The sequence below is a fragment of the Mchenga conophoros genome, linkage group LG18, assembly GCF_057382185.1.
Source record: "Mchenga conophoros isolate Kocher_MC1m ecotype Shallow Benthic linkage group LG18, M_conophoros_male_GT1.1, whole genome shotgun sequence".
NCBI lineage: Eukaryota > Metazoa > Chordata > Actinopteri > Cichliformes > Cichlidae > Mchenga > Mchenga conophoros.
The window spans coordinates 10,713,503-10,728,808 of record NC_140543.1 but is presented as its reverse complement, the minus strand read 5'-3'; the positions used below and the strand labels follow the sequence as shown (position 1 = coordinate 10,728,808).

Sequence of the window (15,306 nt, the reverse complement as noted above, 5' to 3'; positions counted from 1 at the left end):
GATTCTTCTAAATTGAAGCCCAAATACGTAAATAGACTCGATGTGCATGTTAGAGATGAATTGCTATGGGATTTGAAAATTCAAAGCCCAAGTTTAGTTTAAGTCTTTGTGGGGCATTATTCAAATTTATTCACCAAAACACTATGGAGACTCTAAACTTGTATCACTTACAATTAATGTAAAAGTAGACTTTAACTTACACGTTTACTATTCGGATTTGGGGAAAAGTCTCAATATAGTTGCCTTCTTTTCATTTTCATTAGTCAAGTTTCAACTTGTATTTTAAATAAGCTCCAGCTGCTCAGTTAATCACACGGGGTCCAACAGCGACAGAGGCGGCGCCGCGTGTTTGATTTGGCTGATTTTTACATCAGAAGCTCTTCCTGGCCCCAAGGGATTTGTGTTTCCTCCTGGAATCAAATTCATATTAATGACACAAAACGTATATTTTAAACAATCAAACAGAAATAAAGCAAAACAACATCATCATCAATCATATGGTCCTTTTAATGCTTGATCTGAAGATGCTTTTATGGGTTTGAGCGGCCTTTTCATCCCGACAATAAAATCTCGTTTTTGACATCATTTTTGTCTGTTGCAAGTTTGAATCATATCCAGAATGTACAATTACGGGAAGATAAAACTCCGATGACTGGCATTATTTATCTGCATTATCTTTGTTTGCTGACGAAGTCAATTTGTTTTTTATTTTAATATGTTTAGTGAGCAGAATCCATTGAAAACTGAACTTTAAAACTTATAATAACACAGGGGTCACTCTATGTGACTATTCATTTTGTATAGCAATAACATTTACTCAGTATTAAAAGCCCTTAAAAGGGGAAAACTAATAAGAACGAATGCTTTACCAACTCACTGATAATGTCTCTCTTTATTGACACTTAACAGTTAACAAAGAACAGATAGAAATTTAATTCTGTAAGACGAGAAGAGTGCACAAAGTGAACTTGAAGCTGTCTGAAAAGCCATTTCATTTGACGGTAAGACTGGAAATATTTCATGTTGCACGCACTGTGGAGGCAAATCTAACACAGCTGCACTGAGCAACATACATTTAAATAAATAGTGTAACTAGGATCCTGGATAAGACATTAAACGTACCAATGATAGTGTTTAAGCTCTGGGTGGTTCCAGTCACAAAGAGAACATTTTCTCTTTCCATAAAGCCCGCCAAAATAAGAGTCTGTGTAGGTTTTATTTTAATGCATGGAGAAAGCTGTCCTATGACGCATCTCCACTTCTAAAGCCTACTGAGCAGTGTTGCTCTTCACATGCTCTTATCAAATACATAATAAGCTAAAGGCAGGAAATTGAAAAAGCTCTAGCTTTATGTGTGACAACATACTAAAACAGCAAATCTAACTTTTACCTTTTCTCCCTCAGCCGAATTCATCTGACTCATCGCTTCCATTCTTCACTCTCAAGTTCAAAGCTGATAAGCTATGAATATTCCCAGTCATTCCAGTAACAAACATGATAATAAAGCACGATAGGACAGAATAGAAGGAACTTCTGGCCAAAGAAACTCATAACACTAATAGCTTCTTGGCTAGAGGACAAGCTGGAAGGTGATAACATCAGGAAGATGAAACATTTTAACTGTGAGCAAACTTTCACATTTTCCCCCACAAACTGACATAGTAAGTTGAGAAGTTGTTGTTGCATGTTGTTGAATGTTTTTGCATGATTTCCAGCCTTCTGCAAAGATGACACGTCAAAGCATCTTTTTAAGCCCCTCCTTTCGTTGCAGTGACACAAGAACACCGACTCGATGAGTAGCAGGAGGATTAAAACAGAGAGGTTCAGAGGAAGTCATGTCCAAACTGTGAGACTCTGTGCACCCGAAATCCAGCCGTGCCATGAGCTTCTGTTTTGTGCGGGTGGAAAAAGTGTCTGTGTGATGCATCAGAGGGTTAGCTGAGGAGGTCAGGCTGCAGGCCAATACGCTGAAGGACATCCTCAGGCATGCACAGCACCGGATTCACCGGTTTGATCTGTTCGTCTCCAAGCAGGGAGAGACCTGCAACCCCGAACAGGGTGTGGAAAGGATCCACCTGCAAAGGAGGATTAATAGGAATCAATAAGACTGATTATAGAGAAAATACTACAAAAGTGGGCCACAGAAATGGACCAAAACACTTCGCACTCAGTGTCTTTGAAACCACCTGCTTTACCTCACATGCAAAGACTTTTTTTCAGTCCAAAACATAAATATTCAAATTTAGATTCTTAAAATTCTTCTCACCATATCTCCTGGTCTATCGGCAAAACCTCCCGTCTCCTCGTCTTGACAGGCCAAAATAAACTTTCGCAGCTTGTCTTTGTCAATCCAGCGGATCCTGCCGATGATTTTCAACGAGGCCAAAACCCACCACGAGTAGCACACATCTGGAAGCTGAATGATACCGAAAGTAAACCACAGCTGTTGCACGTATTTTCTGCCACATGCCGGTTCAGAATATGGAGGCAGCAGTCTGCAGAGACACTGAGAGCTCCCTCTACCCACTCCACCTCCTTTAGCTCCACTTTTCTTGGTAGGATATGTCTGAAACACCTCAACTAGGAGGCGTCAAGTCAGTCAGCCCAGTCAGTCTTAGTCAGATGCCTGACAACCTCAACTGCCTCCTTTTGATGTGGAGGAGTGGCTCTACTTTGAGGCCCAAAGAGGACAGAGAACCCAGCCACCCTTTGGAGGAAGCTGATCTCCTCCTTTCAGACACATTAATATTTTATTTAATCTTAAAAACTGTATTTATTACCAGGTAATCCAATAAATCATCAGCCTGTTCAATCTGCATTATTGCTTCTACAGCTCAAACTCTTCAACTGCGAAGGAGTCTGAACTTCAAACTATAAAACCAGATACTTTCATTAAGTAACTCAATACTTCACAGTGTTTGGCACAAACCTTCTCAGGTCGACCATTCAGGCCTCCAGACGGCAGCTGTCTCTCACACAGCCACCACCCCAGCAGGTCAGCGTTCAACTGGTGTAACTGGCCAGTGAGCGACAGGAAGCCAGTGCAGCAGTAAATCTGACAGACAGGAAGGAAAACACCGGAAATTGATTTAAATAACAACTGATCCTAAAGTGCCAAATTCACCACCATCCAGGTTGAACACGTCATCCTTACACTGCAACTGTCTTGGCCTCATAAGTCAGCTTCATTCAACAAGACTGGTGTGCAGGAGCAAATCAGGCAGGAAGTGTCAACTTAACATATCATTCCTTTATTTTATTTTAGGTTGAAACTTAAAAGAGTTTTGCTGCTTTTGTTCAAAAAGATTGATTTACTGTCTGACAGCAATTCATTAAAAAATGAAATTGTTATGATTATTGAATCTATTGACAAATAATTGCAATTTTGCTCAATTCTATTTTCTATCAAATAGAAACAAAACACTTCTGAGAGTCTCCAAACTTTTCTGTGGGAGTAAATATCAGTATATCAGTGAACTCACCTGACCAGCATGAGACTCAGAACCAGGTCTGCATCCAAAGCCTCCATCAAAGTTCATACATGACAAAACAAACTCTACGGCTTTGTCAACATTGATCGTGTCCATCTTGCCCTGGGAAACAAAAAACATCTTAAAATGAAGTATAATGAGCTTAAATTAACAGTTTATTAAAACATGCTTGTTAAGACTTAAGAATGAAAGAGCTGTTGAGTCAACTGATGAACTTTGTGATATTGTGTAACTTTATTATTTATTTAGCCTCATTTTATCGACACAAAATAAAGTCCGATGCTCCCACATAACACTGCCGAGTAATGGACTTTCTAAAACAGGTTCAACTATAAAAAGTTTTAAGTTAAATAATAAATCATGTAAATAATAATTTACATGGAAAGACTAACATACATACCAGTAATGCGAGTGTAGCAACAGCGCAGAAGGAAAACCGTGTGTCTATTTCTCCTGCAAAGACAAAAAAAATTTAGAAAAATTGTTCTTAGCTTTATTTATTTCTTCCCTAACTTAGAAGCACGTGTATTGTGGGATGTGAGAGTAAAACTCACTCACCCCACTTGTCCCCCGCAAAAGAGCCATCTTCCTGCTGCAGCCCTTTGACATATTCCACAACTTTGTCCACATCAATCGCATCTACGCTGTCATACAAGCACAAGATCTGAGGAAGAGAGTTCACAAAATACTAATAAACAAGAGAACATAAAATACACCATGTGCAGACCATTCAAGTTCCTTTACAGACCAGACACTATGGGACATAATTTGAGATGTTTATTTGAGCTAAATATAAGCAGCACTATGAAGAAAAATAAATAAACATCTAGAAGAATAAACACTAGAACTGCAAAAAAAATTGCTAAAGAGGGGCCAATTCAGAAATATTAAAGCACATATAAATATTTAAAAGTTCAGTGTATCATCTAGAATTAAAGCTGTAGAGAATACGAGAGTAATCTGCTACCTGGACGGCACTGAGGGTGTAGAGCAGGTGGGGGTCATGTCCGATGCTGGCGCTGATGCCTCCACACTCGTGCTGACAAGCTTTGATGAAGTCTACGATCTCCTGCTGGTTCATTCTGGGTAGCTCCCCCATCAGGTCCATCACAGTCAGCCCCCAATAGATGCCGCTCATCCTCAAGTACTCAGACAGCGTGTACTCCTGACAAAACACCAAAGATCAGCAGCGTTAGTTCAAAAACATTGGCTGCTTTTTAGTGATTGCCCCTCTGAACTCCAAAGTCTACCACAGAAGCTCAACTGGATTGTTATCTGGAGGTTTTGAAGACCACCCATTCAGCGACCCCTTTGAGTCCCACACTTTCTCATCCCATTCAGTAACTCCTCATCTTCTTTGGGTAGGATCATTGTCGGCGGGATGACAACGACCACCCTTTTCTTGCAAGTGGCCAAGCCCAGAATAGAAACACAGATATCAAGGCTCTGATGAGGCCTGTACTCACATAGTCGTCCTTTTTGGAGCCGTAGGCAGCGATGTAGTCTGCGTGTTTCTCCAGCAGCAGCGTGCTGGGAGCGTCGGGCTTTATGATCACATCTTTCACCTGGGTCCCCTGAAATTCAACACACATCAACAACACGTCAGACAGCCTTAAAACTCAATAACCTGAAAAAAATCAAACTTGGCTTCTTCCTCTTCATAATCTAGCGCTGAGTTAACCCCTGTTTAGCAGATAAATGGCTGACTGTTAACATGATTCACGGCTTGTTGACAGGCTGCTACATGCTAACATCTTAGCCACTCTGCTAGCTGCTTTCACTGATTAGCTCGCTTGTGTGGGACTAAGTTTGGATAGACTAGAGGAAAGAGCACACTTACATAATATTTTATTGTAATGTTATCCTAAACTACACTCGTTATCACACTAGAAACAGGTCGCTAGTTACCATTCTGACATGATCCGGCGTTTTCCTTCTTCCTCTTCTACAACAATTCGGGCTGTTGGTTTGGAGCGCGTTATTGCCACCTATTGGTTTGGAAGGAGAACTGCAGCCTAAATCCTCATATTTGAAGTGATATTTGTTACTCGAATATATTTAAGCACAAATGTTCAGGTATCTTACTCAAGTCATTTATTTTTGCAGTGTTGGGGGAAAATTTCCCACTGCAATTATTTTTCCATAACCATCATGTGCAACTTCGAGCAAGGCACCACTGAAAACACTATGACCAGCTACATCACTGTGTGGTTTGGAAACTCCACCACCTGAATCACATAGTAAATGCAGCAGAAAATATCACTGGTTGCTTCATTGCCCTCCCTCCTCAACAACTGTAACACCTGCCTAGCAGTCAGTATTGTGGTGACCTCCCCCATCAGACTGATACACAGCTTCAAAATATTGAACTCCTTCCTTCCTCAACTCACTCCCCACTCTGTCCCCCTAGAAGACTGGATTCTAACAAACCCACACATGAGCAATGTGTCTTACACCTAGCCTTTACATAAAGGACATTAGTGCTGCTGTTGTGTCTTGACGACTATATGGCTGTTATCTACACATATTACTTCAATTACAGAACTGAAAATGAAGCAGACTTTTTAAAGTTAAAGAAGTTGTTTTAATAAATATTTGACAGATTCCTAACAAGTGAAGCTTGCAATAAAAAGAAATAAAATAAATAAATAAATAAAAAAACGACATGGTTGTGAATGCTGTCATTAGGTAATGAGCCCTCTCTCAGCACGTGGAGGACTCAGAAGAAATGAAATTTAGAAAAGACTCAAACTGCTTGTTTATTTAGCAAATGGGAGAAAGGAGAAGAAAAATAAATGTTTAGACTGAATGAAATAATTTATTCAGTGACAATTTATGGACACAATTCTCTATGATGTGACAACGGTCTATCGTCAGCTCATCCACACGTGCCTTGTCTGCACAGGTAAGCCGTAAAGCTGACGCTTTACACTGGATATTCATTTGAAATCTAGAAGAGACAGCTAAATGTAAAATCAAACTGTTTTCAGACAGCATGCAATTTTACACTCATCAGTATGTTTATACATTCTGGCAAGAAATTCATTTCTACATTTAAAACCTTTTGTTTTTAAAAAACAAGCAAAGATCAGTATGAGAGTCAGAACTGAGAGAAAAGGCTTAGAGTAAGGCATGAAGAAATTAATGACCATTTATCAAACTCCTGATGCAAAGAAGAGTGAATGTGATCAAACACCAATCACACTGTTCAAGTACTGCAGCAACAGAGTAAGGCTGAAGGTTAGAAAAAAGGACTAGGCTTGCACTAACTTTAGTCCCAACAGTTCTGGTTCATCAGCAGAAGCTTCACAGCACAACAGGCAATTGGTAGATCACACTATTAATGCTACACAGTATGCCCCCACCATCATCATTAACAGAAACTGTTCTGTGATCAGGACATAGCTGTGTCATATTCTGCGACTTGATGGATTGGTGTAACTTATGGCATCGTGAATTATGAGGCAAAAGGAGGCTGATGAGTCTTGTTGATCTGGATCACTCTTGAAAACCGCAGTAGGATGAAGTGACATTAATGCAAAATTTTGATCGTTATCCTGAGTTCAAGTGGCCAAATAGAACAGAAACAAATACATTATGTATACCAAACACGAAAAGTAAGTTTAAATGATGATGAGCAGACTTCATTTCTTGGCTCTTCCCAGGTGTTCTCGGGCAATAATGAGCCTTTGGATCTGAGCTGTGCCCTCGTAGATCTACAAAAGAAATCAGATTAATTAAAGAAGATGACGCTGAGATGGTGTAGTAGTGCATAGTTGCACATTATTGTCACCCACCTGGTAGATCTTTGCATCCCTCATGAGCTTCTCTACAGGGTACTCGCTATTGAAGCCGTTGCCTCCAAATATCTGAACAGCATCAGAGGCCACCTGATTGGCGATGTCCCCTGCGAAGGCCTTGGCGATGGAAGCGTAGTAGGTGTTTCTGCGGCCCTGGTCCACCTCCCAGGCAGCACGCTGGTACGCCATCCTAGCCAGCTCTACTTTCATCGCCATCTCAGCCAGAAGGAAGGACACAGCTTGGTGCTGCAAAACAAGAAACAGAAGCACGTTGATCTTTTCTTCATCTGAGTTTAAAACAAAAGCAGTCCAACTAAGGATACCCAGATTTTAAAGGACAAACAAAATGCATGAACACACCTCAGCAATAACTTTGCCGAAGGTCTTCCTCTCCAGAGCGTAACTGGTGGCTTCGTCGAGTGCCCTCTGTGCCAGGCCGGTAGCTCCTGCTGCCACCTGCATTGGAGCAAATACATGAACAACCGTGCTCAGACAAATCTTCAGCTACAAGTTTAAACTTTTGTCCTTAAATCTGGTGATGTTGCATCCACTGTAGTCCTTGTTTAGTTTCCTGCTGATGTTTTACTACATTTCAAAGTTCCTGTTGTAACAGAGGCAGCTCATAAACTGAAACAAAGCCAGGGTTTTCTTTGGCATTTTGCCTATATAGGATAGAGACAGTGGACTGACAGGAAAGCGGGGAGAGAGGGGGAAAACAGGCCGCAAAGGGCAGGAGGTCAGACTTGAACCTGGACCGCTGCTTTTCTGGCCATGCAATCACATGGTCAACCACTGAGCCAAACTGGCACCCAATTATCACCATTTAAATCATGGTTCATATTTGTTAGCACACGTTTGAAAATTTAAGAGTCCACACTAGTGCATCTTTGTACTGCTGAGTCACACTCAAACTACAAGCTCAGAGACAACTTTGATCAATATTAGACAGTGAAAATAATAAGATATTCTCCTTAGCTGTAAGTGTTAATTCTCCAGGAGCACAATATATATCCCTTAAACTGTAGCAAGTTAAATTAGATTCAAATGACAGGAGGGGGGGGGGGGGGGGGGGGGGGGGGGAGAAATCCACTGCTTAACACCTTTAAAGACCAATAACTTCAGATTTTTGCACTCCAATTTCTAATCCTTTTATTTGCAGATATAATTTGATGCCAAAAGATGAATCATGCCTTTACTTCTTGTAAAGATGAAGCTATGCACAGTCGTTACAGATGTTAGGTTTTGTCACAGCTGGAAAACTTACTGGTGGCCTGGTCATGTCAAAGGCACCCATGGCAATTTTGAATCCAGATCCCTCTCCGATCAGGACATTCTCCTTCGGTATTCTCACATCCTCAAAGGTAATGCCCCTCGTGTCAGAACACCTCTGGCCCATGTTCATTTCCTACAGGCACAAAAACAAAATAAAATTTAAAATGGGATACATTTACAAACTGAACATTTTTCCTCCTTTTATTACATATAATTTTTAACTAACAACAATCATTTGCACTACTCAGTAAATTATCTGACATTACACGTCTAATGTTTATAGAACAGAGCATCAAACTTCTGCAACATTTAAAATATGATTTACTCACTGAAGAATGTGCTTAATGTTTTAAAAGACTCTTTTTCAGCTCACCTTCCTTCCTATTTGAATTCCTGGAGTGTCTGCATCCACAATGAAGCCAGTAAAAGCCTTGCTGGCTGAACACTTGGGATCTGAGTTAGTGCGAGCAAGCAGGAAGTACCTAAAAGTATTAGAGACTAAATTACCAGACAGAAGTTGCTGTAGTAGTCAGAGAGAAAAGTAGTGCAAATTTCAGCATTCAGAGTGGCCTTGAGGACGAATGCCCTTTAAAACTGATCACTACAACTTTGCAATACATCAGCAGCAACTGTGAGCACACACCAGTTAGCTTTCCCTCCGTTGGTGATCCACATCTTCTGCCCGTTAACAACATACTCATCGCCCATTTTTACGGCTCGTGTTTTGATGCCAGCCACGTCAGATCCTGCCCCGGGCTCAGTGACACAGTACGCCTGCAGAAACCCACACAGGAGTTAAAATGAGAACAGCAGCACCGTCTTTCATTGCATGTTTGCTGCTGTCAGCACACAGTAGTAAGACACAGAGTTTATGGTCCTTTTTACAAGATAAATAAGGCATGACGGTATAACAAGAAGCACTCTGAACTGCCTTGTTGTTCAAAGTCTCCTACACAAACAAACTTTCCTTCATTTGTTACCATTTATTCTGTAAAGGGTATTAATAAACAAACTTGAAAGTTAAATGCTCTGTCATTGTGTTTGTTGTTGTTGGGTTGATTATTGACGTCACCTGCGCCCACCATATGTTAAGGTGGTGCTTTAAAAAGAGTCACAGCCACAGGTCGTAGAAACTGAAGCCACAGGCTGAAGTGTGTTTGTTTCTGCTACCATATATTAAAGACATTTGTGATGCAACTGCCTGCCAGTGTCCTTCAAAGTTTTAGGTGGGTCATAGCGACTTAAAGATTACAAAAGTTCCTATAAAGAAGAACTTTCTGTGATAAAGCTCAAGAAGCGTCTACAGGAGGTGCTGGATTATACGCATGGAACATCAAACTGGCGATCCCAGTGGATGGAAAGGATGCACAGAGAGCACAAAAGGGTAGGCAACCAGTCAGACGGGCTCTCCACTGAAGTAGTGATCCACTTTTTAGCATCACCGAGCAGAACGGTTTGCACCAAAAAAAGTCATCTACAACAAGGTTCACAGAGTGGCAGGAGGTACAGATGGACACGCAAAGAGGACTTCAGGACATCCAGCATAAATCAACTTATCCAAACAGACAGTTAAGTAATCAGGAATTATCTTCTTTTTAAACCATCTTAAAAAATAAAAAATGTCAATTTACAAGCAACACTTAATTGCAATAACACCAAATTATTTCAATGAATGTAAAGACTCTGGACACCACTCCCTCTGTACAAACCATTTACCAAAATGAGGAGCAAACAATTAGTGGATTACAATTAAGAAATTAAAATCTAGGAAATTCTTTATTTGCACCAGAATCTAATGCCTCTGTATCAACTTTGTTGTTTAGTTGAAGAAGAAGTTCTTTTTGTTTTTCCTAGAGCAACAAAATGTTCTTTTTAAAATTCTCGCTGCATGAAAGGCTCTAAAAGATCTCTCAGTTATGATTTGTCATTTGCTAATGTTGATAAAGGTCATCCAGTAGTGCTGCTAGATAAGCTCGTGAGTCCACTGAATATTACAGATTTCCACTGAGGTCTACGGAAGTCCGTCCACAGAATTCCTCATTAAATTAGCAGAAACAGTTTAGTAAGAACTCTCCCTTACAGAAACAGGAAGTCTCACTGGGTAGCCCTTTCAGTCCCAAGTATGGAAATTCATTCATGGAGAAGTTTGAGCCTGATCATCTCCTGCTTATCCAGGGCCAGGTCTCAGAGGCAGCATCCCAAGCAGAAGAGCCCAGACCTCCCTCTCCCCAGCCACCTCCTCCAGCTCATGGCACACCGAGGTGTGCCCAGGCCAGCCAAAAGACATAATCTCTGCCTCCTCCTGGTAGGACATGCCCAGAACGCCTTACCCAAGAGGCACCAAGAAGGAATCTCAATCAGATCCTCAAACCATATCAGCTTGCTCATTGTGCCATATGGCAACGGCACCTCTGCTCGGACTCCCTCCCAAATGACTGAAATTCTCACCCCATCACCAAGGAAGGGGCCAGCCAGTCCAGAGAAAACCACCACTTGCATCCACATCTTATTTTTTTGGTCACTACCCAGAGCTCATAGCCATAAGTGAGGTTAGTGATTTAGAGGGATAAATCAACAGCCTCCAGCTGACACTGCAGAGGCTCGCACCCAAGTGTGAAACAGCAAGAATGAGAATTAGCACCTAAAAATATGACGCCATCATTCTCCACAAGAAACACCTGAACTGAATGTTTGTAAGTACTTTAATTCTAGATGACAGTTTGGCACATTGACACTTAACTAAAATCAAGAGTAGTAACCATGACAGTTAAAGATCTAATATTTCCCTATCAAATATTACAGAGGAAAGAAATATTCCTTAAAATATATGAGGGCACTCTTATCTGTATGCATGTTCTGCAGTAGATGATTGAACTACTGCAGAACAAGCAATATCACTAGATGCTGCATTCTTCCAAATATCAAATCATGTCATCGTTTCCAATTAAATACTTACACACATGAGAGGCTCCTCAGTCAGCCGTCCCAGGTATTTCTTCTTCTGTGCATCACTGCCAGCAATAATGACAGGCATTTGCTGTGTGGGGGAAAACAGATACAGTTCATTCTAACACAGCTACTCTTCTCCTCTGTGCTCAATATGCATGAAATAAACTTTGGGAAAACATCATTAGCCTTATTTTCTTAACATGAAATACTTTTGTACGTGTGAATCTAAACAGCTGGCTGATGAACAGTCAAAAGCCGGCTCCAGAGAGCCCGTGATGGCTGATTACATAAACCCCCAAGTTTCCCCCCGGGTTCAAAATAACCTTTTAATCATCCCTGATATGAGTTCTGTCCTGCTGCCAAACTCTTGTTTATTGGCTTTCGTTTTAAATTGTCTTCTTGGTAAATGGACTGTATTTGCATAGCGCTTTACTTAGTCCGTAAGGACCCCAAAGCGCTTTACACTACATTCAGTCATCCACCCATTCACACACACTGGTGATGGCAAGCTACATTGTAGCCACAGCTGCCCTGGGGCGCACTGACAGAGGTACCTGCTCCGATTCCTGTCCATATGTACTGAAAAATTATGCCTCTCTGGCTAAGACTTCTCCTTTTCCCTTACTTTAGGAGACATTTTCTCCTCTGAATGTGGAATGAGAGTCAGATTCTGATAATATATGGCCTCTTGAAGCAAAATTGTATTTGTAATAATTTGCTAAATAAACAATATGCTTGGCAGCAGTCCATTTTTGGTGGATCAGTTGCAACAACAGGTTGTAAAACATATTTAAACAAGTTACAAAGCCAGTTTAAAGGCTCTAAATCTGGTTCTAGGTTTGTGTCTTGGTGGGCCTTAAATAAATAAATAAATAAATAAATAAATAAATAAATAAATAAATAAGCAAGCTGTGAATAACTTACTCCGAGAGAGTTTGCCTCCATGGCAGTTTGCATCCCTGTGCATCCATAAGCCAGTTCCTCTGTGATGAGGCAGCTGTCAAAGCTCGACAAACCCATTCCACCTGAAAACAAAGAGGAACAAATAAGGTTTTCAAATGCAGTGTTCAGTGTGTCGAGTTTCCTGAAATTAACACATGTCCACTGCCATTTTCCCCCAGGAACAGCAAACATGGTCACACTAGGCAACAACATTACAGCTATCTGTATTATCTCTTTATGTAAAGGCAACATGTATGGTATGATGGAGACTGCACTAATATTTTACCTGTGAATGAATCTCATCCATGCAAAGCAAAGTTTAGAATGAGCCACTAAATTTCAAATAAGAATGCAACACACCATATTCCTGTGGAATGTGACCGTTAACCAGACCAAGCTCCCACGCCTTCTTGATGATGGGGAAAGGATACTGTAAAGGGAGACAACATGTCAGTGTTACCACTTTTAATTTCGTTGTACCTGTAACAATGACAAAGACATTATGTTTCTGATTGTGATTCTACTAAGCCTCTAACAATCATGCCAAAGGAAAAAAAATAGAAAGGTTAAAGACAAGTCTGTGTACACAAGCAAATATCCACACACACACACACACACACACACACACACACACACACACAGTTTTTGTCCGCTAGAGTGGGATTTTCACGGCATATTCTGCACCAAAATCTGTGCGTTCATCATTTGTTTGAAGCCAGCTCACCTCCTGCAACCACTTTTCTGAGAATATGCGATTCTTTTGTGGTTCGGACTCCTGACATTTCTTTGTAAGTGGAGGAACACCAAAGTAACTGCTTATAGAAGCTTGCTTCTTCGACATCTTTACGACTTCTAAACAAATGTCTGTCCTCCTCCAGAAAATCTTATGTACGCAAACACGCGTTGCAACTTCTTATCTGATGCGCGTCTTTTATTTTGACAGCGAATGCGCACCTGCGGACCACTTATGTGCACCCCTGACTATAGACCTACTAAGTGATAACCGTAATTGAAAATCTCTACAGACATCAACAGTACAAGCACATCTACATATATGAAGTAAAAAAAAAAATTTTTTTTTAAAAATTTGACAATCGCTACAGCAGCCCAATCCTCGCTTTACTCACTTCACCACTCTTGTCATAAGCAGGAGCAACAGGTATGATCTCTTCTCGTGCAAACCTCCTCGCCAACTGCTGGAACTCCTTCTGCTGATCGGTCAACTCTGTGGGCCAAAGAAGCAACAAAGCATTTTAGCTTTATTTTAATAGATCCCTATAAACTACATCACTGGAGCGGTTATTTGCTAAACAAGAATTTCATGCATCAGTTACATGAGACCCTACTTTAAAAACAAAATGATATTACCAAGGCCTACAGCCTATTTACCAAATGAGAAGCCAAGGGGTGGAGCAGGGCTGCTGGAAGATGCTGTGGCACTGGCTGTAGCTGTAGAAGAGCTCTGCAGACGGATCCCACACCGCACACCAGCTCTGAGGACCTGTATGTAAAAAAATATAGGTATGCATCAGACAGTTTGTGACACCTCACACCTGTTAAATTAAAAACTTAAGAATCATTAATCACCACCCATGAAAATGACACAAAAAGCCTAATGTGAGGGCACTTTCTTAGCACTGCGAGTTTCCTGTTCGTGAATTCTTTACTCATATTCATAAGCCTGTGAGCCGTGGTAATGTTTGGCTGCAACCCAGGAATAGGAGCATTAATGGTTGAGTTATTTGTCTTTTACTGCCGTGTTTGACAGTTGTGTCTTCATATTCCTGTTTACTTCTGTAACAGTGCTTTTCAATCGCTTGTTTGTTTGCTGAGATGTAACATTGAGATTTATAAAGGGGTAGAGTCTGTCTCTTAAATTTCTTTGAAAACTCCAATGTTGCCTAGTCCAATTTAAAAAGGTAAACCTTTTGGTGTAACTAATGCACTAATGCGTATTTTGACAATATAAAATTACGTGTAGATTTAGGAGAAACCTTTTTACATGTAGACTAAATGAACATTCCTCTGATAACGTCTCATAACGCTACAGCACTGAGCTAGCTAACGCTAGCGTGTGACGTAGTCGCTAAACGTGCAGAAAATCGGATGAAGATCGATAAACTGTCAATCGGGAGGTGCTCACAGAAAATCTTTAAGGAGTTAACCCACAACAGAGACAGGTAGATCATTGTTAAGATAGAGAATTTTACCTTGTTCAGCAGCATTGTTATTGCACCAGAGGACTCTCTACACTAACCGTGTTCTACCTTTGCCCTACTTCTACATAAGCGTCCTCTCACCCAATCAAAGCAGTGACATTAGTCACGTGTCATTGGTTGGCCGTGACTGTGACTTTTACCCCAGTTAGTTACTTAAAAGCTTCACCTTACAGCAGATATCACTTTAAAATGCGTTAAAGCACAGAAAGATTACTTTAGCCAAATAAAACGAAACTAAACCTAGATGTTTTTCCCCCAAAAAATAATCATTAACTAAAATAAAACACGACCAAGATTAGGCTTTAGTGCACATTTATGGAGAATTTGTACAGGTGGAAAGTAACGAAGTACAAATACTTAGTTACTGTACTTAAGTAGAATTTTCAGGCATCTGTACCTAACTTGAGTAGTTTTGTTTTCTGACAACTTTTTACATTTACTCCCTACATTTTTAAACAAATATCTGTACTATCTACTCCTTACATTTCAAAACAGACTTTACTTTTGACTTAACGCATTTGAGGGAACTTATTATTATTATTTCAAACATCAAACCAATTTCACCGTAAACAGTGACGCATGAAAGGCAATCCTGTTCTCTGTGGTATTTAATAAACTGAAAATTTAAAGCTC

At 40.5% G+C, this 15,306-nt stretch overlaps 2 protein-coding genes across 2 annotated transcripts; both read right to left on the bottom strand.

The window, feature by feature from the left end:
• Window positions 1-873: 873 nt before the first annotated feature.
• rabggtb (Rab geranylgeranyltransferase subunit beta) lies at window positions 874-5,477 on the bottom strand. The gene is made up of 9 exons (XM_085255247.1): window positions 5,400-5,477; window positions 4,958-5,065; window positions 4,459-4,656; window positions 4,050-4,155; window positions 3,892-3,944; window positions 3,483-3,593; window positions 2,930-3,055; window positions 2,267-2,416; window positions 874-2,075 (listed from the first exon to the last, which is right to left on the bottom strand). Exons 1-9 carry the CDS (start codon window positions 5,400-5,402, stop codon window positions 1,935-1,937), a joined length of 996 nt encoding a protein of 331 aa, XP_085111373.1. The 5' UTR covers window positions 5,403-5,477; the 3' UTR covers window positions 874-1,934.
• An 810-nt stretch (window positions 5,478-6,287) lies between these two features.
• acadm (acyl-CoA dehydrogenase medium chain) lies at window positions 6,288-14,756 on the bottom strand. The gene is made up of 12 exons (XM_085254591.1): window positions 14,665-14,756; window positions 13,844-13,955; window positions 13,582-13,679; window positions 12,815-12,884; window positions 12,437-12,537; window positions 11,520-11,600; window positions 9,207-9,337; window positions 8,937-9,045; window positions 8,556-8,696; window positions 7,652-7,747; window positions 7,289-7,537; window positions 6,288-7,207 (listed from the first exon to the last, which is right to left on the bottom strand). Exons 1-12 carry the CDS (start codon window positions 14,677-14,679, stop codon window positions 7,136-7,138), a joined length of 1,275 nt encoding a protein of 424 aa, XP_085110717.1. The 5' UTR covers window positions 14,680-14,756; the 3' UTR covers window positions 6,288-7,135.
• Between the last annotated feature and the right edge of the window lie 550 nt (window positions 14,757-15,306).

What these genes read in the sequence shown, in the direction of transcription:
- rabggtb (XM_085255247.1), bottom strand. An exon ending in ACACCCTCAGTGCCGTCCAG is followed by an intron (nt 4,156 to 4,458) that starts GTAGCAGATTAC and finishes TCTCTTCCTCAG; the next exon opens with ATCTTGTGCTTGTATGACAG. An exon ending in CCGATAGACCAGGAGATATG is followed by an intron (nt 2,076 to 2,266) that starts GTGAGAAGAATT and finishes CCTCCTTTGCAG; the next exon opens with GTGGATCCTTTCCACACCCT.
- acadm (XM_085254591.1), bottom strand. An exon ending in ACCCCTTGGCTTCTCATTTG is followed by an intron (nt 13,680 to 13,843) that starts GTAAATAGGCTG and finishes TTTGGCCCACAG; the next exon opens with AGTTGACCGATCAGCAGAAG. An exon ending in TCGGCAAAGTTATTGCTGAG is followed by an intron (nt 7,538 to 7,651) that starts GTGTGTTCATGC and finishes CTTGTTTTGCAG; the next exon opens with CACCAAGCTGTGTCCTTCCT.